The sequence below is a fragment of the Phascolarctos cinereus genome, unplaced genomic scaffold (assembly GCF_003287225.1).
Source record: "Phascolarctos cinereus isolate Bilbo 61053 unplaced genomic scaffold, phaCin_HiC Scaffold_726;HRSCAF=1367, whole genome shotgun sequence".
Classification (NCBI taxonomy): domain Eukaryota; kingdom Metazoa; phylum Chordata; class Mammalia; order Diprotodontia; family Phascolarctidae; genus Phascolarctos; species Phascolarctos cinereus.
Window position 1 is genome coordinate 312,393,201 of NW_027556098.1, and position 25,365 is coordinate 312,418,565.

General features: G+C 44.2%; 1 protein-coding gene across 9 annotated transcripts; it reads left to right on the forward strand.

Annotated features, from left to right (window-relative positions):
* The first annotated feature begins 539 nt into the window (after positions 1 to 539).
* LOC110210622 (myelin-oligodendrocyte glycoprotein-like) lies at positions 540 to 24,912 on the forward strand. Of its 9 annotated transcripts, none has more exons than XM_078156881.1 (5): positions 540 to 891; positions 6,532 to 6,668; positions 10,167 to 10,511; positions 16,506 to 16,859; positions 21,965 to 24,912. In XM_078156881.1, the coding sequence occupies exons 2-5, from the start codon at positions 6,572 to 6,574 to the stop codon at positions 22,075 to 22,077; spliced, it is 909 nt and encodes a 302-aa protein (XP_078013007.1). In that variant the 5' UTR covers positions 540 to 891; positions 6,532 to 6,571; the 3' UTR covers positions 22,078 to 24,912. The 9 variants fall into 9 exon arrangements, with proteins under 9 accessions (XP_078013007.1, XP_078013009.1, XP_078013012.1 ...); XM_078156883.1 differs by having other exon boundaries at positions 6,535 to 6,668; XM_078156886.1 differs by lacking the exon at positions 540 to 891 and adding an exon at positions 5,635 to 5,771.
* The last annotated feature ends 453 nt before the right edge of the window (positions 24,913 to 25,365 follow it).

The following is a 25,365-nucleotide window of genomic DNA, read 5'->3' on the forward strand; positions in this document are numbered from 1 at the left end:
CTCCTGCCTGGAGTGCTGTCCCTCCTCACCTCTGCCTCTTGCCTGCCTTGGCTTCATTCCAGACTCAGCTCAATTCCTCTTCTGGAGGAGCCCAGCCCTGGTTCTCCCCACCTCTCACCTGTTGCTGGTTCTCCTCAAAGTGCTTCCATTGGCCTTTTCTCTATCTGTCATCTATAGCTCTTTTCAGGTTATTTCTCCCATTCCAAGGTGACCTCCCTGAGGCCAGTGCCCATGTTCTGGGTTTTCTTTTGCCCCCAGTACTTAACACGATGCCTGCCACGTGGCAATAAGATTCGCTAACAGTCCAATAACACCTACTATATGCCAGGTGCTGTGGTAAGCGGTTTACAGTTATCTCACTTGTTACAACAACCCTTTATGATAACATAAAGATAATAATAACAATGATTGATACTAGTAATAATAATAATAATGGCAGTATTTATTTATATTGGCTTCAAATGTGCCAAATTCCATGTTGGTTTTGTGGCTATTTTTAGTTCCTCATTCCTATAACAAACCTATTTAAGACTTGAAGTATGGTTACTTTCATTTTCTACAGTGAAGTTGACTTGACCGGGGTCCACAGCTGTTTACATTCAAATTTGAACTAGGAACTTCTTGATTCTGAGCCCATCAGGCTCTGCACTCACTTAGCTGCCTAGACCAATTACTGAAAGGGACCTCACAGAAAGTCAGAGAACTCCCTTCATTTATGGATAAATAAATTAAGGCCCATGGAGGGTAAAGGGACTTGGAAGTTTTCACAGGCAGTAAGCCTCAGAGGCAGTCCTCTGACTCCAGAGAACAGATCTTCTCTTCATGATGGGATGAATTCTCTCCTGCTTTCTGAGAAGGAGCCTAGAAGATTCTTCTTCAGGAGAAGGAAAGGTAAGTCACAGAGCCCTCAAAAGGAGGTTCCTGTTTAACCTCTGGGTGGGCTGGGGGCGCCTTTTGTTGGAAATGGCTTTGCTGCAAAGGGTTAGTGTTGATTTTCATGGTAGTCACTCTCCTCAGGCTGTAGGCCTGTCTCAGAAACTTGAGAAGTGCAGCTGATTTAGAACACAAGGTCTAAGAGGCAGACTGAACTGCTGGGGAGGCCATTGCTGCTATAGCTACTCTGTTCCAGTGATCTTCCTTTGTATTTCTTGTCCAGTACCAGATAGTTATTTTTTAATTTTTTTTTTAAATTTTAGGCAATTAGGGTTAAGTGACTTACCCAGGGTCACAGCTAGTAAGTGTCAAGTGTTTGGTCTGAGGCCAGATTGAAACTCAGGTCCTCCTGACTTTAGGGCCAGTGCTCTATCCAATGTGCCACCTAGCTGCCTCCAGATAGCTTTTATAATTACTGCCTTATGATATAGTTTAAAATTTAGTACAGCTAAACCTCTGTGAATATTTTTGAGAAGTCTGTGCCTGTGACTGATTGTAAAATTGAGTGCCCGTCTCCTCCTCAACTCTCTCTGCTCTCTAAAATTTAGTGACACTGCCCTCCCTGGTCCTCCTATCGGGCAGCTCCTCCTCAGGCTCCTTGCCTGGATCTTCATCAAAGTCTCACTCTCTAATTGTGGTGCCCCCCAAGACTTATTCCTGAGTACTCTTCTCTTCTCCTTCTGTGCTCTCTCACTTAGAGATCTTGACTCCCATGGATTTACTTACTATTTCTATGAAGATGATTCCCAGTCCTGCTCTCTCTCCTGAGCTCCAGTCTTCTTACCTTTCCCTCTCCTCCATGAAGTGTGTGACCCAGCTCTCCTGGCCTTGTGGCTGTTACTCACACCTGATGCTCCATCTTCTGAGCTGAGGCTCTGAGGGAGTCAAAGGGAAGAAGCTTCTGCCATTCCTAACTAAGTCTTTGCTCCAGCTGAAAGAGCTTTTGACACCATGGAGATGAAGTAAACATTCTGGGGGAAAGGACATGAAGGGCCCAGTTCTGGAGCTGGGAGATGCCTTGGCCGGGTCTGTCTCCCATCCTTGTGTCCCTTGGGTTGCTGCCCATTCTTTCCCCTCCTAGAATGCTGAGGCATTTGTGGGAAAGTGTGCCCTGGTATAGGGGAGGGGAAATGATATGGGCTGTTTTCTTGCTATAAAGTTTGAGCTGATACCTTATTAAATATCTGAGTCAGGTGGCTGATTGTTAAGGTGGAAGGACATGGATGGAGGCTTGTGGCCTAGTGTTGGGTAAGATGTCCTCTAGAATCCTAGGAGCGAGGGTGTAAGCTGGATGAGTGGGCTCCAAGGGATTGCTACAGACCTAATTATTGATTGATTGACTGATTGCTAGACAATGAGGTTAAGTGACTTGCCCAGGGTCACACAGCTAGTAAGTGTCAAGTGTCTACTGAAGATGAATCCAAGAAATAGAAAAGGAGTAGAGGAAAGCATGACTGGTTTGTAAACAAGCTGGCAGAGATGCTGCTTCTGAAGATCTTTGTGTAACACACCAGGTCAGATGCAGGAGCTGATTTTGAATGACAAAGATGACAATTCAAAGGTTTAGCTTTGGCAAACAGAGCCATGTGTTAGAGACTTGAGTAAAGGAGGGGACAAAAGAATATGTCTAGTGGATTTGAAGGAAAGAGAGGCTTTTAGCCTGGGGCTCAATGAGAGCCATTTGGCAGGATCACCAAGAAGCCTCTCTCACAAGGAACAACATGCTAAGGGCTTTTCCCAGCTTTCTATACTGAAATCAAAAATGAATAGTGTCAACAGGGTTTAGACTGCAGTCCAAATTGGATTGGTCTCTAATCTGGGAATGACCTGAGGGGAACAGAGCAGGCCAGGAGCAGGTGTCTCAGGACACAAAATAGAGGTATAATTTATTTCAGGGTAAGGAAAGTGACTTGCATGAAAGGAAGCCCCCCATCCTGAGAAGAGGGGCTTAACATGTTGGGGTACAGGCAATGCTGATGTACACAAGTGGGCTGGATTATGTCATTTTTAGGTCCTGAATTATTGTGCCCACAGGTCCTGTTGGAACAATATTGTTCCAAGTCTTGGGAGCTGTTGCTACTCTATGCAGTACAGAACCAGAGTTCCGTGATGGGAACAGGAGTACAGTACAAGGAGCAGGGATTATGAGCATGTTAGAGATGTGATGGATGTTGGCTCCCAGGTCCCTGTGAAATAGAGGGAGTGAACATGTGGTGCAAAACACTTTGCCAGAGGGTGAGATCATCCAGAGAGCAAAGGATTGTTGTTATGCCAAGCCCAGGGCACAGCCTGCTTGCTGGGCCTTAGCTCTAGGAAACAGGGTATCTCCAAAATGTTTTGACTAGAGCTAGAAAGAGAACAGACCTTTCTCTTCTTAATGGGATGAATTCTCTCCTCCTTTCTTAAGTGCCCAGATGATTGTTATTCAGTAGAAAGCAAAGTGAATCACAGAGCCCTCAGAAGGAGGTCCCTGTTTAACTTCTGGGCAGACTGGGGTAGTTCTTTTGTTGGAAGGGGCTTTGTTCCAAAGGGCTTGTATTCATTTTCATGGTGGTCACTCTTCTCTGGGCAGTAACACAGTCTCAGAAACTTCAGACCGATAGGTCAGTTTTTTAAAATTTGTATTTATTAAAATTTTCATTTCCAGCATAAAACAAGCATTTCTAAATACATAATAAAGTGATCACACAAATTGCTTTTTTCCTTTTTCCTTCCCTCTCCCGCCCTGCCCTGCCCTAGAGATGGCCATCATTAGGCACACATATGTATATATGTGTAACATCTTTCTATACATACCTCTATTTGTCAGTTCTTTCTCTGGATGCACGTCTTTCATATATGCTTTGTAGTTAATTTGGGTATTTATAATAGTCAAAATGACTTATTTGCTCAAAGTCATTCTTAAAACAGTATTGCTGTTACTGTCTACACTGTTCTCTTGGATTTGCTTATTTTGTTCTTCATTATTTCATGCAAGTCAATCCATGTTTTTCTAAGATCATCAAGCTCATCATTTCTTGTGGCCCAGTTGTGTTCCATCACAATCGTATACCACAACTTCTTCAGCCATTCCTTGATTGACAGGCATCCCTGCAACTTCCAGTTCTTTGTCACCACAAAGAGAGCTGCTTTCATTTTTTTTTAGAACAGATAGCTTCCTTTCCTTTTTTCCTAATCATCTTGGGAAACTAACCTAATGGTGGTATTTCTGGGTCAAAGGCTATATATGCAATTTAGTAACTCTTTGGGCATAATTCCAAATTGCTCTCCAAATTGAATCAGTTCACAATTCTATCAATAATGAATTAGTGTCCAATTTTTTCACATTCCCTCCATAATTCATCACTTTCCCTTTCAATCATTTTAGCCAATGTGATAGTTGTAAAATGATATCTCAGGCTTGAATTAATTTGCATTTCTCTAATCAATAATGATTTAGAGAATTTTTTCATGTGACTTTAAATTGTTATGACTTCTTTATCTAAGAAACTGCCTGTTAATATCCTTTGACCATTTATCAATTGGGAAGTCAGTTGCTAATCAGTCCCTTCTGACCACCACATCAAAGAGGCAGACTGAATTGTAAGAGGAAGCATGGGAGGCAGCCTAGCACTCTGGACAGAAGACTATTCTTGGATCCAGGAGTCCTGGGGTGAATTGATTCTTCAAAGGTGTCATTAACTGTCATTTTTATTCAATTGTTTAAAATTGTTTAAAATTTTTGTTTTTCTGTATTCAAGTATGGACTCTTATGCGCTAGAACATGGTTAATTTATGTATAAAGATGCCATGAATAGCTGTGACAAATGGAACCTCCATTATATTCCCACTCGAGTAATCACAAGAGACCTAAAATATCTTACTTTATACAGATGTATTCAGGCTATTAACTCCCATTCTTTGATTAATTAATATTTTTGAATGATTGAATAAAAGGAAATCTAAACCCATTGGCACCTAAGCTACCAAGGAACCAGTTGGAGACTTAGAGAAGGCCCAAGCCCAGCATTTCTAGAAAAGCCTTTAGCCAACAGTGTTGCCCATAAAAAAGGGAACTGTTTCTACATTCATCCATCAGTCAACCGTCTTGTAAGGTCTTAGATCTGTGCCCAGTTACTTAGTACAAAGGAGCAGAAGGAAAGACACAGTCCATACCCTCCCAGACCATATACTCTGCTTAATCATACTGATAACAAGGGAAAAAGTCAAATCAAGTCAAGAAGCATTTATTAAGCACCTGCTGTGTGCCAGGCATTGTGCTATTAGATACAGGAGTTACCATGAAAAGCAAAAAGCAGTCCCTGCTCTCAAGGAGCTCACAGTCTAATGAGGGAGACCACACAAACCTTAATGTAAAGGAAGATATATGAAGGATGAATTGGAGATAATACTAGGAGAGAAGACACTAGCATTACAGGGAATGAGGAAAGGCTTCTGGCAGAAGGTGAGATTTGAGCTAGATCTGAAGGACACCAGAGGAGATGGGATATAGAGAGGAAGAGGGAGAATTGCAGGTAAGGGAGACAGCCAGTGAAAATGCCTCAAGTAGGGAGGTGGAGGGTATTGTTTAAGGAACAGCCAAAAAGCCAGGGTCACTGGGTGGCAGAATACTCAAGGGAAGGAAGGAGTAAGAAGATGAAAAAGGTAAGAAAGGGCCAGGGTGTGAAGGGCTTTCAACACTAGAGGGTTCATTACTTATCCTAGATGTGACAGGGAGCCACTGAATGTTATCGAACTGGGGGCTGGCATGGTCACACCTGAACTGTAGGGAGATCTTTTCAACAGCTGAATGTCAAATGCTGGGGAGCAGAAAAGCTGGAGGCAGAGACCCTAACCAGGTGATAAGGTTCTGCATGAAGATAGCAGAAGTATCAGAGGAGAGAAGGAGATGGATAGGAGATGGATATGGAAAGGTAGACTGGACAAGACTTGGCTATGGAGACTAGATATGGGAAAGCAGGGAAAGAGAGAATAAGGAGTTGAGAAAGACATCTAGGTTGGAGGCTGGTGCTGTCCGTGACAGCAATAGAGAAGGTAGGAAATTGGGAACACTTAGGGGGAAAGAGAGTGAGATCATTTTTGGACAAGTTGTATTTAATGTCTATGGGGCATCCAGTTCAGAGTGTCCAATTGTCACTAGAGGTCAGGAGAGAGATTAGGGCTGGATCAGTGAAGCTGACAGGTCTCTGCATAGAGGAAAGCATTTAATCCACGTGAGCTGCTGAGATGATGAAATGAAATACAGAGATAGAAGATCAATGAGCAGGAAGTTAATGTAACAAGTCTTCAGGGAGCAGGTAGACCATTGAGTTAGATACTGAAGCATTTGAATAAGTAGAAAGGCTAGAAAAGAGTGTGAGCTGAGCTGTGGGGGTTGAAATGAATGTGGGGTGTGTTGGGAATCAGTCTGACCTGAGAGATCTGTATGAGGAGGGCGAGATGAGGTGTGATGGACACAAGCTGTGTCCTCTTTACTGTGTCATTGCCCAGACTCTGAGACAACACTACTGGTTCCTCGGGCTAAGGGATCATCACTGGGAGCAATTTTCAGGTTCTGTTATCCTGCTCTTCACTGGCAACATCCTTGCTTGTTCTTAGCAGCTCCCTGGTTGGGTTCCTGTCAGCCATCATCTGGACCATGAAGTGGAATCACCAGCCAGCTTCCTACAACAGCCTCATTCTACCTTTCTACCTCACGCACCTCATCCTTGTGCTTTCTGGTATTCCTAGCTCAGGTAAGTTGACTTTAGTCTGTGTCACTGTGGCCTCCACAGATCTCTACCCATTGATATTTAAATTGAATTAAACCATAAATTCAAGAAATATTTATTAGCCCCTCAGCACTCAGAGCCCTGTGTTGTAACACTAGTGGAGGTACAAAGTTTAGACAAGGCATGGTCACTGAGGTCAGGGTCATCATCCCCCTCCTAGGCACCTCCACCACTATCTGCAATGTGGTAACACGGGACTGTGGAGTTTGAAGGGATGTCATTCAGTTCAAACCCTTATGTTACTAGGCCCTGAAGGGAGGAGACGAAGAATAGAAGGATGTCTCATAATACAGACTCAAAATGTCAGCAAGTGGGAGACTAAGTTACTACTGTTCAGTTCAACTCTTGAAGAGGATGGAAACTTTTGACATTCTTGTATATAATATAAGTAGTCTATGACAGCAATATGGAATATCTCTGACAATCCATCTAAACTTAGGCACTTTAAATTTCTCTCTGCTCTACTAACAGATCACATGAAATATTCATAATATAGGAAAACAAGGGAATATTTGCCAACCTGGAACATAGCCCACAAAAATCCAAGCTTTTGTGGCTGGCAAATACATTTATATAATCACATATTATATCTGTGTAATGTATACTAGATATCTAATATATGTGTGTCATATATGTGTATATGTAAGTGTGTATGTAGGTGCATATATACACATACATATGTGTATACACATATATACTATATATATACAATTGTGTGTGTGTGTGCGTGTGTGTGTGTGTGTGTGTGTGCATAAAATAAAGGCAGGAACTTGGATGCTCCCTGATTCACCTCACTTTGTTTCTTGCTCCCTTGAATCACCCTTTTTCTGTCCATCCAAAAAGATCTTGGGAGCTAGTGGGACTTTGAGACAAAGAATCCTCCACACAGATCTTTGGGGGATTGCTGGGCACTCCCCAGCATGGGTTTTAGAGATATAAGCTCACAGCCAAGAAACTGCTGGGAATTTCAAGGAATTCTGTTATTCCAAGTAACCTCATCCTCTGGGAGCAGAGATCCTAAACCGCCATACTTGGCCAGGGATTCAGCCAAAGCCATCAGAATGTGACAAACTAAGATTGGCTATTTTTTAAATCTATCAGCAAGTATATATTAAGTTCATCTTACGTGCCAGGGGTTGTCTTTTTTTTTTTTGTCTTGTCCAGTGCTTCCTTGGGATGCTTGGTTCCAGATAACTGTGTGACTGGGGATTGAAAAATCCCTCACAACTTCTATGAGATAGTTGCTTCAGAGTCTATGTTCCCCAAACCTACTTTTGGGCCTTCTCGCCAATCCTAGTCCCTCAGACCCCAGCAGCTATCCAGGATTGTTTGTAGGTTTGGACACAAAGAGTAAACCTTACTACCAAGATCTCTTTTGATTGGCACTGAAAGAAATCTGGGGACAAGAAGAATTAACAGAAGCAGAGTGTCCACGTTTCTACCGCTGTAAGGCAAACCTGCCAGCAACAAAAGTACTGATCATTTATGTCCAGCAGAGATCTCCCTGGTCTCCCAACTGGACAGTAGAGAGAACCAGAGAGTCACAAAGCATTAGAGCTGGGATGTCCTTTATATATCCTCTGATCTGATCCCCAGGCCCGTTTTACAAGTAAGATAACTGAGGTGGGGCCAGGTGGGATTAATGTGACATAATTGAAGCAGGGCCTGAATCTAAATCTTCTGACATTCAGTCGAAGATTTCCAGGATTCTGCTTCTCTGTGACTAACAGGACTTCTCTGACTTCTGTTCTATCCAGAGGGAAGAAGAGGCTTTAAGTGAGGTCTGAAAGGCTTTTATGTCTGGGCAGGTTTCCTTCAGGGGCTCAACAAAGCACTTTCCAAAGTCTCCCTCCCTTCCCCACCAAGGGGACCAGCATGTGCTGGTGATAAAGGCCCTGGACCTGAAGGAAAGCCACTGCTGGGGAAGGAAGAGCAAGACTGAAAGGTGTGGAGCAAAACCTCAGGCCATGCCAGGTCAGGACCCAGAGCTTTTCAAGGAGATGCCACATACAGGGCACTGAGGAAGACAGGACCTGGATGAAGGTTTCAGGTAGAAAGCTCAGCCAGGTTTCCAGGAGGCCCAGGACCAGCAGTGTCAGTGAGATGAGTGTCTGATGCAATCTGCATCCCAGGAGCTCTGCCTTCCAACCCCAGCACTGACCATTGCCCCCTCCTGCCTCTCTCTGATGGGCAGACTTCTGAAGGTGCTGGTGTCCATGCTAGGACCTGCCCTCTTGACCTGTGTGTGAGTGAGGTTGTCAGAACAAATGTCATCTACAGATGTAAGGGTCCCATCTCTTCTGATCCAGACCCACCCAAGAAAATAGGAAAGTTAGAATGTGTCATTGAGGGCACAGCTGTTTCTTCCCTTCTGACAAGAGGAAAAATAGCCAGCTTTTTTTGTGGGCTCTGTAGCAAAGAGCTTCAGAGAGATTCTCCCCAGGGACACATACAACCAAAGGGAATTTTGTTATTGTTGATTGACTTCAGGCATGTTTGACCCTTTGTGACCTCACTTGGGGTTTTCTTGGCCAAGATGCTGGATTGGTTTGTCATTTCCTTCTCCAGCTCATTTTACAGATGAGGAAATTGAAGCAAACAGGGTTAAGTGACTTGCCCAGGGTCACACAGCTAGGAAGTGTCTGAGGCAGAATGTGAACTTAGGAAGATGAATGTTCCTGATTCCAAGGCTAGTGCTCTATCCATTGCACCCTCTAGTTGCTCTAAAGGAAATACGAAGATAGAATCATAGTTTTAGAACTGGAAAAGGCCCCAGAGATTATTAAAATCAATCCTATTATTTTATTGAAGTAACAGAAGCCCAGAGAGGTCTAGTGACTAGTCCAAAGTCACACAGCTAGTCAATAACAAAACTATCATTTGAACTCAAATCCTTTCCTTCCAGGCCCAGGATGCCATCACTATAGTGACACCCTGGAAGCTCCCCACATTCCCATAATCACGCTCCTCCTCCCCCCACTGACCTGCACTGCTCTGTCCCACAGAGGTCTCCCACAGCTCTCTGGCCCAGCCTCCTTCTAAAACACTCAGCTGCACAGCCACAGAATGAGGGCAAGTCCAACAGCAGCCCAGATGCCTGGTTTTTATTATCCATGGGCAGCTTCAGGGGTGGGGCAGAGGCTGGTGCCTCTGTGGGGCCAGTGACAGCAGCTGTTGCTTCCTGCCTCCACCCCAAGCTTTCAGCCCCCAATCAGCTGCCCTGGCTCCCTGAATATACAAAGGTAGTGAAGGGGAAGAATGTCTTGTCTCCATCTCACAGATGTGTCATAGAGTGGAAAGTGATTTCACCAAAGGGGGCTAAAACAGAGCAGCCCCTGAGCAGGAACACATTGAGAGCTTCCTGGTCCTGGGCTGCCCTGACCCCTGCTCTGAAGGCCACATTAACTCCTCCACCTCAGTGCTCTCTGATTCTCTGCTCTTTGTCCCTGGTTCTGCACACAGGCACATTCACAGTATCTGGCCCTCTGGTCCAGCCCATCCGGGCCTGGGTGGGGGAAGACGTCCAGCTCTCCTGTCACCTCTCTCCTAAGTTTGATGCTCGGGGCATGACTGTGAAGTGGGTCAGAGGCCCACTGGTTGTGCACTTGTACCGCATGGGCCAGGAGATGGAGGAAGTCCAGGCCCCTGCATTCCAAGGCAGGACAAAGATGCTGAGAAAGGACATGGCTGAGGGGAAGGTGACCGTGATCATCCATCAGGTCCAGCTCTCTGACACTGGCCAGTACACATGTTATTTCCAGGAAGGCTCCTTTTATAATGAAACCAGCTTTCACTTTCAGGTAGCAGGTAGGTCCTATGTGGGTCATGGATTCTCTCTAGAGCTAGAAGGGACATTCAGACATTGGCATTGGCCCAGATCTTTAGAGTGTCTAAGGTATTTTCCATACAGAGTTTCACTGGAGTCTCACAACTACCTTCTGGGTTAATATTTCTGTCACAGTGACTGAAGTCTGGGTCTGTTATCTTTCAGCCCCTCAGAGTCCTCTGGTACCTTTAATGGAGTTTGGGGTATCCAGCCTCTCTGTCACTGGGTCAAGCCTCCTCAGTGAGGTTCCCCCAATTTTAGAGGCTCTCACACAAATAAGTATGATAATCAGTTATATATGCTAAGTGGATTAACAAGGTGAAAATTAAATGATATTCAATTAAATTCAACAAACATTAACTATCTACTTTGTATGACACTCTGTCCGAGATAATATTTAACAGTGGGTATTGTTACAAATGAGGGAATCAGGAAAGGCTGTATGCGGCCGTGACATCTAATTATATTAAATAATAGTGGTGATAATGGACTTCCTTGTTTCACCCTCAACCTTATTGGAAATGCATCTAGCTTATCCTCTTTACAAATAATGCTATGTATAATTAGAGGATGGGGAACTGTTAAAGAGAAAGAGGAAGGCATCCCACTCACCAGAAACAGAATCATCACCATCACTATCACCATCATCTTCATCTCTAGCATATCTAGAATGCTTAAATGTTGGCAAAGTGCTTTATGAATAATCAATAACATTTATTCAACACCTACTATGTGCCAGGACTGTGCTAAGCACTGGGGACACAAAAGAGTTTGTGAAAGTCAGTCCCTGCTTACAAGCTAATGGGGGAGAGAACATGCTAACAAATATACACAAAGCACAGTACATACAGGACAAAGAAGAAATAAAGAAAAGGTGAAGGCACTGGAATTAAGAGGGGTTAGCTAAGGCTTCCTGTACAAGGTGTGGTTTCTGTTAGGACTTGAAGGAAACCAGGGAGGTCAACAGTCAGAGGGGAGAAGGGAGAACATTCCGGGCTTGGGGAGCAGCCAGGCAGAATGCCCAGAGCTGAGACATGGAACATTTTGTTGGTGGAATGGCCAGGAGGCTGGCGTCACTGCATTGAAGAGTATGTGTTGGGGAGTAAGATGTAAGATCAGGGTGGTATGAGGGGTCTGGGTTATGGAAGGCTTTGAATTCAGAACAGGGCATTTTGAATTTGCTCTCTGAGGTAATAGGTAGGCATTAGTGTTTATGGAGTAGCAGAGGGACATGATCAGACTTGGACTTTGGGAAAATCCCTTTAGTGGTTGGATGAGGGTGGATTGGAGTGGGGAGAGACTTGAGGCAGGCAGAGCCACCAGCAGGCTACTGCAGAAATCAAAGCATGACGCAAGGAGGGACTGTGCTAGAGTGGTGGCTGTGGGAGTGGAGATATTTCAAAGGTGAAATTGAGAAGCCTTGCAAATGGATTGGGTGTGGGGGATGAGAGATAGTGAGGAATCCAGCATGACTGCTAGGTTGTGAGGCTAAGGGGCTGGGAGGGTGGTGGTGTCCTCTACAGTCATAATGAAGATAGGACATGGGGAGCACAGAGGGGGAAAGAGGAGTCCTGTTTTGTACATATTGAGTTTAAGATGTCTACTGGACATCTAGATTGAGATGTCTGAAAGGCAGTTGGAGATCTGACATTGGAGGTCAGCAGAAAGACTGAGGCAGGAAATGTGGACTTGAGAATCATCAGCAGAGAGACAGTAATTAAATCCATGGGAATTGATGAGATCATCAAATTAAGTCCTGTAGAGGGAGAAGAGAAGAGCCCTGGGCACAGAAGTCTGAGAGACAGCTCCAGTTAGAGGGCAGGGTCTGGATGAGGATACAGCAAAGGAGACAGAGAAGGAGGAGCAGTCAGCTAGGTAAGAGGAACACCAGGAGAGAGAGGGCATCCTAAAAACCTAGAGGAACCAGAATATCAAGGTGGAGAGAGTGATCAGCAATGTCAAAGGCTGCAAAGAGAACAAGGGAAAGGAGGATTGAGAAAAGACATTTGGATTTGGCAGCTAAGTGACCATTAGTGACTTTGGAGAGAGCAGTGTCAGTGGAATGAGGAGGTCAGAAGCCAGACTATAAGAGGTTAATAAGAAAGGGTGAGGAGAGAAGGAGGCACCTCTTGTAGAAGGCCTTTTGGAGGAGTTGAGCTACAAAGGGAGGGAGAGGTATAAAGAATTAGGCATTAATTTATTCCCATCTTGCAGAGAAGGAAACTGAGACAGACGGGGATTCAATGCCTTGCCCAGGTCACCCAGCTAATAAGTGTCTGAGATCAGATTTCAAACTCAGGTCTTCCTGACTCTAGGACCAGAGCTCTCCCCACTGCACCACCTAGTGGCCTCATCAGCAAAGGCATGTTAGGTGAACTCAGGTCCTCCTTACTCCAGAACTGGTGCTCTATCCACAGCACCACCTAGCTGCTCCTATTTCTATATATTAAAAACAAAGTCCAGCAAGAAGTGATAAAGAGTTTACTTTTAAAATAACTGTAGACAATATAAAATATGTGTGAGACCACCTGCCAAGACAAACTCAGGAACTATATGAACATAATTACAAAACTCTTTTCTCAGAAATAAGGTCAGATCTAAACAACTGGAAAAATATCAATCTGTCATGGGTAGGCTAAACATTAGCATTAGCATTAAATGACATTTATACTTAAATTAATGTACTTAATCAGTGCCATTCCTTTTTTAATTTAATTTATTTATTTTTAGTTTTCAACATTCACTTCAATAAGATTTTGCATTTTAACTTCTCTCCCACTCCCACTTCTTCACCCCCCCACCCTGAGATGATGTACAATCTGATATAGTCTCTACATTTACATTTATGTTAAGTATATTTTCTCGTTATGATGTAAGGAGCAATTAGAACTGTATATTATTCAGTGCCATTCCAATAAAACTACCAAAAACTTATTTTTTAGAGCTTGAAAAAAATAATAACAAAGTTCATCTAGAAGAATCATAGGTCAAGAATATCAAGGAAATCAATGGGGGAAAAATACAGTGGAAGGTAGCCTAGCAACACCAGATCTAAAATTATATTGTAAAGTCTTAATCATCAAAAGTATTTGGTACTAGCAATGAAATAGAATGATGGATCAGTGGAATAGATTAGGTACACAAGACACAGTAGTCAATGACTATAGTAATCTACTGTTAATAATCCCTAAGACTTGAGCTTCTGAGATAAGAACTCACTATTTGAGAAAAGCTGCTGGGAAAACAGTATATCAGAAACGAGTCATAGACCAACATCTTTTTTTTGAGGCAATCAGGGTTAAGTGACTTGCCCAGGGTCACACAGGTAGCAAGTGTGAAGTGTCTGAGGCCAGATTTGAACTCAGGTCCTCTTGACTTCAAGGCTAGAGCTCTATCCACTGCACCACCTAGCTGCCCCATGGACCAACATCTCACACCATATACCAAGATATGTTCAAAATGGGTACATGATTTAGATATAAAGAGTGATACTATAAGCAAAATAGGAGAGCAGATTTATGGAGAGGAGAAGAATGTAAGACCAAATAAGAGAAAGAGAACATTAAGAAATACAAAACGGATAATTTTCAATACATTAAATTAAATTTTTTTATACAAAGTCAATGAAACCAAGATTAAAAGACAAGCAGAAAGCTGGGAAATAATTTTTATAACCAGAGTCTCAGATAAAGGCCTTATTTCTCAAATATATAGAGAACTGAGTCAAATTTATGAGAATACAAGTGAAAAAAAAGAATACGTCATTCTCCAACTGATAAATGGTCAAAGGATATCAATATGCAGTTTTCACATGAAGAAACAAAAGCTATCTATAGTCAAATGAAAAAAATTATCTATATCACTATTGATTACAGACATGCAAATCAAAGCAGCTCTGAGGTAGCACTTCACACCTATTTGATTGGCTAATATGACAAAAAAAGGGAAATGAAAAAAGGAAAATGGAGAAGATGTGGGAAAATTGGAATACTAATACATTGTTGGTGGACTTGTGAACTGATCCAGCTATTTTGGAAAGCAATTTGGGAACTATGTCCAGGGGGCTATAAAACTGTGCATACCCTTTGATTCAGCAATACTACTTCTCAGTTTGTATCCCAAAGAGATCCTTAAAAAAAGGAAAAGGAGCCACATGTACAAAAATATTTATAGCAGCTCTTTTTGTGGTGGCAAAAAATTGAAAACTGAGGGGATGCCTATCCATTGGGGAACGGCTGAACAAGTTGTGGTATATGAATGTAATGGGAAACTACTGTTCTATAAGAAATGACGAGCACCCAGATTTCAGAAAAACTTGGAAACACGTAAGTGAACTGATACTGAGTGAATTGAGCAGAACCAGGAGAACATTGTACACTGTGACAGCCATATTGTGATGACTGACTTTGGTAGACTTAGTTCTTCTCAGCAACACAATGGTCTAAGACAATTCCAGAAGATACATAATGGGAAATGCTATCCATATCCAAAGAAAGAACTATGGAGTCTGAATGCAGATCAAAACATATTATTTTCTCTTTTTTTTCTTCCTTATGGTTTTGGTTTTTTTTTCTGATTCTTCTTTCACAACATGACTAACATGGAAATATTTTTGAATTGATTGTACATGGATAGATGATATCAGATTGCTTCACATCTTGGGGAGAGGGGAGAGGACATAGGGATGGAGAAAAAAGTTCAGAACTCATATTTTCAAAGTGAATGTTGAAAACTATCTTTACATGTAACTGGAAAGATTAAAATATTATTAAGTGGGAAAAACAGAGAAAGGCTATATCCTACAGCTGATAGTTTAGTAACTATAGAATTATCCACAGAATTAAAGCTGGAAGGGGCCTTAGAGGACATTTTTTCAAACTCATTCCTTTTACAAAGGAAGAAATAGAAGCTCTGAGATTTTAGTACATACTACATACCAAGCACTGAATATACAAATACAAAAATGAGACAGTTCCTGCCCTCACAGAGCTTCCATTCCAACAGGAGGGACAAGAGGAGGAGAGGAGTGGGGGCCAGGGAAGGGAGCTGTGCTTTCGGGAGTTTGGGGAGTGGAACAGTAGAACAGTTCATTGACTTTCCCCAGAGGCAATGGTTAGGGTTGCTTCAGTTACAGTGCTCAGGACAAGAGTAGAAAGTTAAGGAGAGTGTTTGGGACTGGGGGAAATGATGGACCTGCAGCATCAGAGTGGAAAATGACCAAGGAGATTCTTAAAGAGGGGAAAGGCCTTGCATGCAGTTACACAGGAGGGTAATGGCAGAGCCAGGTCCAGAAGCCAAGTCTCTCAGCTCTCAGATTCTCTGTTCATTACACTCTGGGAGTGTCCTGTTAAAGTCTAGATATTTCTGGCAGGGACTGGCATATTAAGCCATCTTCTGTCATAACTCCTTGGCAAGAATGAGTGGATCAGAAATTTGCCAATGCTAGCCACGTGAGATCCAGATGAGGACACCAGACAGACTTATCCATCTATCCAGGTGACCAGACTCCACACCTTCCCAGGAAGCTGAACCACTCCCCCACATGGAGCCCTCACCTGGCTCTGTGGCCCACCCTCCTTCTAGCTCAGCTGCACAGCCAATAATCACGTAAGAGCCAGACAAACACCAGCCTGGGATCCCTCTGCACTTGTAAGTTACCTGTGGGCAGTGGCAGAGCAAACAGGGCCTCCAAGAGGCCATGTATGACATTTGTTGCCTTCCTTTCCCCACCCCCAACCCTCCAGCATCCAAAAAGCTTCCCTCCCTTTCTGACATAGGAAGCAGTCAGGAGAGAGAATGTCTTGTCTCCAAGGGGATCACAGGAAGAAAAGTGATTTGCCCGAAGTGGGCCCACAGCAGAGCAGCAGCTGATCCAGAAGTCAGACCTTCATCTGCTGGGGCCCCCAACCACACAAACAAACACTCTTAATTCTGGGCCTACGTTGTCCTCTGATTTTCTTCTCCTCTGTCCCTAGAATGCCAGAAAGGAGCATTCTCAGTGACTGGCCCTGCTCAGCTCATTCAGGCCAAGCAGGAGGAAAGCGTCACACTCTCCTGTCAACTCTGCCCTAAGATGGATGCTCAGGACATGACTGTGAACTGGTTCAGAAACCAGACCCTTGTGCACAGCTACCCTGCTGGGGAGAAGCAGCAGGAATCCCAGGGCACTGGGCTCCAGGGGAGGATGGAGCTGCTGAAACATGACATGGCAGGGGGGAAGGTGACCTTGAGGATCCAGCAGGTCCAGGTCTCTGACTCTGGTCAATACACTTGCCGTGTCCAGTCACCTGACAGTTGTGATGAAGCCCATATTGAGCTGCAGGTAGCAGGTAGGTCCTGTGTGGTTTATGGGTTTCTTCTGAACCACAGACTGTTAGAGCGGGAAGTGACTTTTAAGAGCATTGAGTCAAAACCCTCTCATTTAACAAATGAGGAAAGTGGGACCCAGAGAGAGGAGAGGCTTTGCACAGGATCATACAATTTGGAAATGTCTGGGCTGGGAATCAGACCCAACTCTTCTCACTCCAGATCTGGCCATTTTCTTCTCCCTGACCCATTGTTTGGATCCTCCATGCATGAAATCACAGGCTTTGAGAAAGAGACAAACTCACTTTGGGAAGTGAATCTTAATTCATGGTTTCAATTCTCTTCCAACCTTCAAATCCTTCAGGCCTGGAGTTTCCCACTAGAAGATGGTGGAGGCCTCCCCTTTGTCCTGGTGCTCAAAAATGGGGATGATTTTATTCTTCCTCTCAAAGATGCCAGGTCTCAGCTGGTCCTCCAAAGCCATACACTGAGTAGTGTAAGAAGGGTCTGAGGCCTTCTTAACTATCATTTGCATGGCTTCTCTCCACATTGGCCTAGTGACAAATGTTTCCTAGATGCCTTTTCTGTGCCCAGCCCCGTGCTAGCTGAGGCTGTAGGAGAGAGAAGGGAGGAAGGCCTGACCTCATGGCTTGATGGAGCTGGAGAGATATAATACTCAATCTGATTAAAAATAATTCGTGTATGGCAGAGGGCAAGGGAGTGTGGCAGAGTGGGTGGAGTGCTGGACTTGGAGGCAGGAGGAACTGGGTCCAGATGCTGCCTCTGACTCTTATTCTCTGTGTGACTATGGGCAAGTCACTGAAAGTCTATGCCAACTTTAAAAAAACACCTTTCTAGCTGTTCCCATGCTGACAGAGTCATAGGCCCTTAATGTATTGATGTATATACCTAGATCCTGAATAGTCCCAATTTAATATATTTCATTTCATATTAATTGAATTCATAATTAAATGAAATATAGTCATTGGTTCCAACCCAATGGAAATATACAGTAGGATTTCAAATAATGCAACCATTTCAGGAGATCCTTCATCAAACTAAGCTGGATCTCCCTCTATAATGAAGTGATAGATCATTTGGCACATAGCTTAGTTCAATTCCAAAAACTTTTATTTCAATACAATTTAGTTCAATTTACATTCATTTACATGTTTAGTTCAATCCCATATAATTTAGTTCCATCCCAAAACTACTATGTATTGGACTCTTTACTTTAGTGGGGGAAATAGAGAGTTCAGATAAGACATTTCTCACCTGCTCTCAAGTTGTTCCATTTAGGAATAAGGCAGCTTAGGATAAGAAAGCAGGACACGTAATTGCAACATACAGTAATACCAAATAAGTACATGAGAAAGGAGAAAATGAAATGAGATGTGAAGACTGATGGGGAAGGTGTTAGTGACACAGGAATCAGGGAAGACTTCCTAGAGGCAGTGATGATTACATTGGATTTGAAAGGAAGAGGAGAAGGAAGGGCATTAACAGTACAGGGAACTGCATGGGCAAAGGCTTAGCAGCGGGAAGAGCAGGGCATTGTTAGGATGTAAGGTTTGGTCCAGGCTGACCAAAGCACAGAGCACACAGAGGAAGAAGGGAGAAGGTTAGAAGGGTAGGATGACACCAGATCGGGGAGGTTGAGCTCATTATAAAAGCCACGCTAAGCAGGGTGAGCTCCACAGTACAGAGCCCCTGAAGATTTCGGAGGGCAGGAATGGCCTGAGCACAACTGTGTGCAGGGCAGAGGAGCCTGGAGGCTGATGGAGGGTGAAGGGAGGCAGTGGAGGTAGGGAATCATGTGTGGAAGCTAATGGAAGACTCTAGGCAAGGGGTAAGGAGGACGTGGGCCAACATAGTCCCAGAGAGGCTAGAAAGGATGGGAAGGCTGGGAAAGCTGTACTGGAGGCAGGAGGAAGAAGGATTGGCAGTGGTTTTGATCCTCAAGGTGAGGGAGAGAGTGAACATCAGAGATTCCTCAAAGGGCAATGGGTGAAGCACAGTGCCTCTGATATAAGAATGGTGAAATCAGAAGGAGGGGCAGGCTTGAGAAGGACAAATATAAACTCAGTTCAGGGAGTGTAAAGTGCTGAAAAGACATCAGGATGGAGACGTTCTGAGGGGAGGTGGAGATAAGGGTGCTGAGCACAGAAGAAAGTCAGGGCTGGAGAAGGAGATCTGAATGTCATGTGGTTTGAGGCAGGGAATAAAATTGCCAAGAGCACAATTGTTTGAGAGAAAAGAGGCTTAAAAACAGAGGCTTGGCCAACATCTACCTTAACTTAATGTGGTGGAGATAAAGATTCAAGAAAACAGTCAGAAATGGGAGGAGAACAGGAGAGTGTCTTGTTGTCTCTGAGGTCAATGGAAGAGAGTAAGAGAAAATAACCAAGAGGAGGCTGGGGATGGCCAATAACATCAGATACTCCAGAGGGGTCAAGGATCCATGTGTGAGGAGGCCAGTGAGGACTTCAGAGAAAGCATTTAAACAGAACGATGTGAGGGAGAAAGCCAGACTGAAGGGCATAGAAGAGAAAGCGTGGTAATGAGGCAGTAGGGACTTTTTGGCAACTTTGGCTCCAATTTTAGCAGTGAAGGCAGTTACTGGATGGGGGTAAAAACATCATGAGAAGCCTTATGGCTGGGGAGTCTCAGGCCAATGAGAAGGAGCCACTGGAAAAACAGACCCAGAAGGTAAATGAGAGAGGGGATGATTATAAAGCAGGGTCCTAGGGGAAGGAAGGACAAAAGGGGACAGGATCAGTGGTACCAGGAGAGGAATCAGCTTTAATGAGCAGGGGGGCTCCTTTTAAATGTATAAAGATATTATCATGTAACTTTTTTTCCTTTCATTTTCTTTCCCCCTCACCCTGGAGACGACTATCATTTGACTTGAATATGTGTATATATGTGAAATCATTCTCTACGTACTTCTACTTATGTCTTCTTCCCTTCATAGTCAAAGCAACTGAATAGCTCAAAGTTATTCTTAAAACAATATTGCTGTCACTGTATACAACAGTCTCTTGGTTCTGCTCTCTTCACTCTCCATTATTTCAAACAAATCTATCCTTGGCCCCTACTGAGGCAGCCCCTCCCACCTGGGGCGGCTCACCTGAGCTGGAAGCCTCAATAGGCCTCCTTATCACTTCTACCTGTTGCTCCCAATTCAGCCTCTAGGACCAAAAGGAAGAAATCAGGCCCCTTCCCCAGGTCATTGGTTCATCTGGTAGAAGTCAGAGATGAGGGGTGGGGTCTCTAAGCAGTTGGAGGGCTGTCTGTACCCCACAAGCAGACCCCACAGTGTCATCTGGTTCACACACGTCTTTACAGGAGTTAAGCTCATTTCTCCGCCTAGACAGTGAGCTCCTCAGTGACAGGGCCTACATTGTTTGGCTTCTCTCCCCTGCTCCTTCCCTACCCTAAGACTAGGGCAGGTCTGGGCAGGCCCATAGCAGGATCTCAGTAGGGACAACTTACCTTCATAGAAAAACCCTGTTCTGAAGTATTTTAGGAAGAGTCCTGAGGCAGGAAGAGTACATTCATAGACTGAGGACCAGGTTTAACTCTGGCTTTTGGCATCATCCAGCCTCAAGAGAATGTCCCTCTGGCCATGGTTACAGCTCAGAAGATAATTAGCCCCCTAAAAATCTGCCCTTCTATAGAACAGAGCAGTTCACATCTGGCATTCCAGGTGGAAAGGACCTTATTTATCATTTAATTCAAAGCTCATTTCACTTTTGGGAAACTGAGGCCCAAAGCAGCAAAGGAACTTATTTACCTTAAGTGCCTGGGAAGAACCAGAGATGGGATGTGACCCTAGTTCTCCTGACTCCGAGTCCAGCTTCCACTTTTGTTTGAAAGCAGGGTCTCCATTTCCTCCTTTCACCAATCTCTCTAGCACAGGCTGCCACATTCATCTCCCTAAAACACAATTGTGGTCATGTCACTTCAGCTGCTCAAGAAACTTCCATGGCTCCCTATTTTCTTAAAGTCTTCCACAATCTGGCCCCACCATAACAGTCCAATGTCATGGCCCTTCTTCTACTCTATTGTCCATGTTACTGATGAGGACAGTGAAGCACTGGGCTCCTGGGAGGTTGGGGGAAGGAAAGGGTATTAAAAGAGGAGAAAGATGCTGACAGAGACTATTTTGGCATTGAAGAATGTTATCTCTGGAAGGGACCTCGAGGTTATCCAGCCCCACTTCCCCCTTTTTACAGAGGAAGAGACTGAAGCTCAATGACCTGTTGGGGTTCAATTAGCCACCAAGTGACAGTCACAATTTGCAACTAGATCTTCTGATTTTCCAAGGCTGGGGCTGTTTCTTGTCTCCTGTATCACACTGCTGCCCCCAATCCCCTCCTTTTATAGATGGTCAAACCAAGGTCCAGAGAGGGCAATGGACCAGTGTGACCATTTAGTGGAGGGCTGACCCCAGGGCTGCTGGAGTCCAGGCTGCTCAGCTGAGAGCCAGAGAGAGCTTCTCAATGGGGATGTAAGAACCAAACCCAGAATGGACTTCAGAAGAGAGTAGCATCCTCTGGAATCAGGAGACCTGGGGCCTGGTCTTGTCTCTGTCATTACCTCCATGTAACCCCTTGGACAAGTTTCTTCTTCTTTCTGCTCTCTGGCCCTCTCTCTAATGATGGGGTTGACTAGATGTGCCCTAAGTGCCCATCATCCCCTGAAAGTCTCTGACTCTATAAGGACACAGCTGTGAGGTGGTGGGAAGAGGCCTGAATTGGGAGTCAGAGGACCCAGGCTTCAGCCCTGGCTCTGTGATTTACAAGCTGAAGGATGGAGGCCTCTCTCTCCCATTTTCCTTCCTGTAAACAGAGGCAGCCGGGCTGATTCTCTCTAAGCTCTCTTCCAGTTCTCACATTATGTTCTCTGAAGTCCTGGGGGGAAGCTTGTTTTTCAGGGGTGTTTAAAGGCTGGTGGAGGGGAGGAAGATGGCATCATCTGAGCACAAAGCCACCATCCTTGCCCAGGATTTCCTGAATCCTGGTGCCTTCAGTGCTCCCACCCCTACCCTGGGTCACAGGGATCAGGCACCAGGGTTGCACTCCTCTGATTCCCAAAGTAATGGAGTTTGGGGGCCTCTTTTCAGAGAATCTCCCCCCATCTCAGAAGACACTTGCCATATTCCTCATTGTTGTATTCTTCATGGTCATCATTGGTTCTGTCTCCATGACTTTTTCTTCTTCCAAAGAAAACTACTGAGAAACAGAGGTAAGAGACGGCTCTGTCCTTAGGCCTTTAGTCCTTCCATCACCCACCAGACCCTCTGATTGTTGCTGTGAGAGGGATCTGAGGATCCCTGATCTGCTGGACTTGGGCCCCTTCCTTGCTCTGGCCCTGGCTGAGGGACCTGGGAGTTGCTGGGATGACAGAGAAACTTCTGAGCAATCTCTGTGAAGTGTTGGCTGGTCAAAGATGATTATCCCCTGGGGGTCAGAGGGAGGGACTCTTGGGGAGAAACCTCTTAGCCATGCTCTCCCCTCAGCCTAATCCTCCACATACCCCCATCCTAGAACTGGTTTCTGGGTTACTTTCTAGGCCCAGGTGGAGGGATGGGGATTGCTGGGGCTGCCCTTGGCCAGGCAGCCTATTCCCAGAGCTGGTCCCTTCAATCCCTGAATGTGGACCTGGTCTCAGGTACCACCCGCCCCTGTCCATCCCTGGATGTCCTAGTCTGCTCTTCCTTACTCTCAGCCACCATGACCCCATACCCAGTCCTTTCCCCAGGCCTACCCACCCACAGGCTGACTCAAGGAATTCAGTCATTTGGAGTTGAATAAATTATTTTAATGAATGATTTCCAGGTGTGGGTGGGACTTTCTCTTATCTGAGTCTAACTTGAGAGAGAAATGATTATTTCTCTTATATTAATAACTAATTATTAATCTATCAATTATCACAATACAATAATATAAATAATATATAAATATAAAATTTGTCATTAATAATAATTAATAATTAATATTGAGATTAAGATTTTTTCTATTTCCTCATTCAGAAACAAACTCCTCTAGTTTATCCAGCCAGTCTTTGAATGACATTACTGACCTTGCCCAAAATTTTACCCCACCTATTTAGATGGGATTGTTCCCCCACCCAGCTAGAAAAACTTTACAAAGAGAATGTGATTTAGGTGAATTCCAGCTTATTATGTTCTACTCAAACAGGATTGGGTGGGGGTGGTGGGTGTAAAATCTTTTTGTATAGATTACTCAGGGGAGTGTGCTGGCTCTAGATGAGTCTCTCTTTGTCCATGAGTGACAGAATCCAAGTCTTGTCCTCCAGCCCCTCATTGGAATAGGCCCACCATTGTAACATTCATTCTCTCCTTAATTGTTAGCCAGTCAGATTTGATTTGGAAACACTCACTTTTCCAAGGGTATAAAAAGGTCGAGAGGCCTCCAGGAGGGGTCTTTGGTTTACCAGAGAAAGCCAAGTGAACATCCTTGCATTAATTGTTCACTAGCCATAATTAATAAATAATTAGTTACCCAGGACCTAAGTCTCTCCAACTTTTCATGCATCATACTTCTCTGCTCATTGAAGCAGCCTGATCCCAGGTGCCTGCTCATTTCACCAGCCTCCTGACAGCCCTGCTCCCATCACTGCCTCCCTGCCTCCAGCTCCTCTGTTCTGAATGAGGCAGCATCCTGCCCATGCTTCTGCCCTGGTAAACTGAGGCTCTGACACTGAGAGGGGATAGCTGGATCTTCCCCCAAGAGCCATATCCTGAAGGCAGTTGTAATGTATTAGAAACCCACCTCCTCCTGATTTGTGACCTGTTGCCAGGTCCTCTGTCCCTTCACTTGTCAGGCATTCTACCCCATCCTCTGCCAGGAAGATTTTTATTTGTCCATTTGAATTGGTCTTTTCAATTTGTATTTGTTTATAGAAAACAACTTATTTCTATTTTAAATGTTTCTTTAACATTTTTATTTTCCAATTTTGTTTTCATACATCCTGTCTGGTGACCCTGGGCTAGTCACTTACCTCAGTACTCTCTAAGACTAGAGGTAGCAGAGGAGGCACAGACCAGCATTGCCATTGGAAATTCCTCCTCCAGAATTCCCTAGACCAATGAAATCCCAACCAATTCCCTTATCCTTTAAAAAATCGGTTATATTTACTTTTTTAAATGTTCTATTATTTTTTCAAACATTTAGCTTAAATCTCTATTGTTTTAAATGGTTATTTCTTATTTTTTCATTTAAATTAAATTTCATTTAAAAAGGTATTACATTTACTTTATCAAGATATTACTAACCCTTATAAAACAATTGACTTTGTTTCATTGACAGTATTTCCATTGAGAGGTATTTCAAAGTAAGCAATTCCAGAAGGAGGACAGAGAAGCAGCACAGACAAGCAGGGACCCCCCTGCCTCCCCTGAGGATCTCCAGCTCCCCAAAGGCTGCCAGCCAGAGAATCTATCTCTCTTCACTGATACAGAAAGGGGAAGGTGGGGCAGCATGACTGATTGGGGTGTGGGCCCAAGCTAAGATCTTAGCCCTGAATGGGATGTCCCAGTGAAGACTCCTCAGTGTAATTAAGGTTTGGGATAAGGCTGAGTGGGATGAGGGGTCCTGTGAAGAGTTTTTAGAAGAATAAATAGACATTGTATTGTGACTCAAGGCAGGCATAGCAGCTGGACAGGCCTAAGTTTCAATTTACTAGAAATCACCTGATTTACAGGAATCCAGCCCCAGGTACACCCCCCCCCATGCCCCTTTATGCCATTGTTAAATCCTTGAAATACCCCCTGTATTTTGTTGGTACACCTGTTGCTATATTTCAGTCATGGTGACCTTAATACCAGTACAGCGTCTAGCTTGACTAAACATTTTTAATTGCTTCTTACATTGAGATTGTGAGCCACGTAATGGACAGTTGGTGGGAGGGGAGAATTTACCCATTAGGGCTATTTAATCTGGTTCTTAGCTCCTGTAATCTGCCTCCCCTCATCAGATCATTCTGGTGGAGGGAGACCCTGTTCTCGAGAATAGTAAATGAATTAACTTTCTGTTTTTCCTTGAAAAACTTCTAAGCCTGTTTTTTAATTTGAGTGGCATCCCACACAGCCCCTTGCCCCAAAGGGAATCTGACTCCCATTTGTCTACAGGCCCCACCCCTCATCTCCCTTTGAAAGCCTTAGCCTTACCTTTTAATCTTATTCAGATGTGCCTTTGCAAAAGAATCTGGCTCCCTTTTGTCTATGGGGCCCAGAAAGCCCTTACTTTGGCCTCAAATGGTTCCTTAGACTCCCCTTATCTCCCTTGGAGAGCCCTAGCCCCACCCTTTGATCTTGTGCATCTGCCTTTCAAACTTCTTCCTTCCAGTTCCCTTCATTATCTATTCCCATTGTCTATTCAATCTCTCAGACCTTCCAATTGGAATTCTCACATAGACCCTTTTCCCAGCCCCCTCCCCTGGCCACCCAAACTTACCTTATTGTATAAAAAATCTACCTCAGTCCCAAAAGGCTGAGAATTT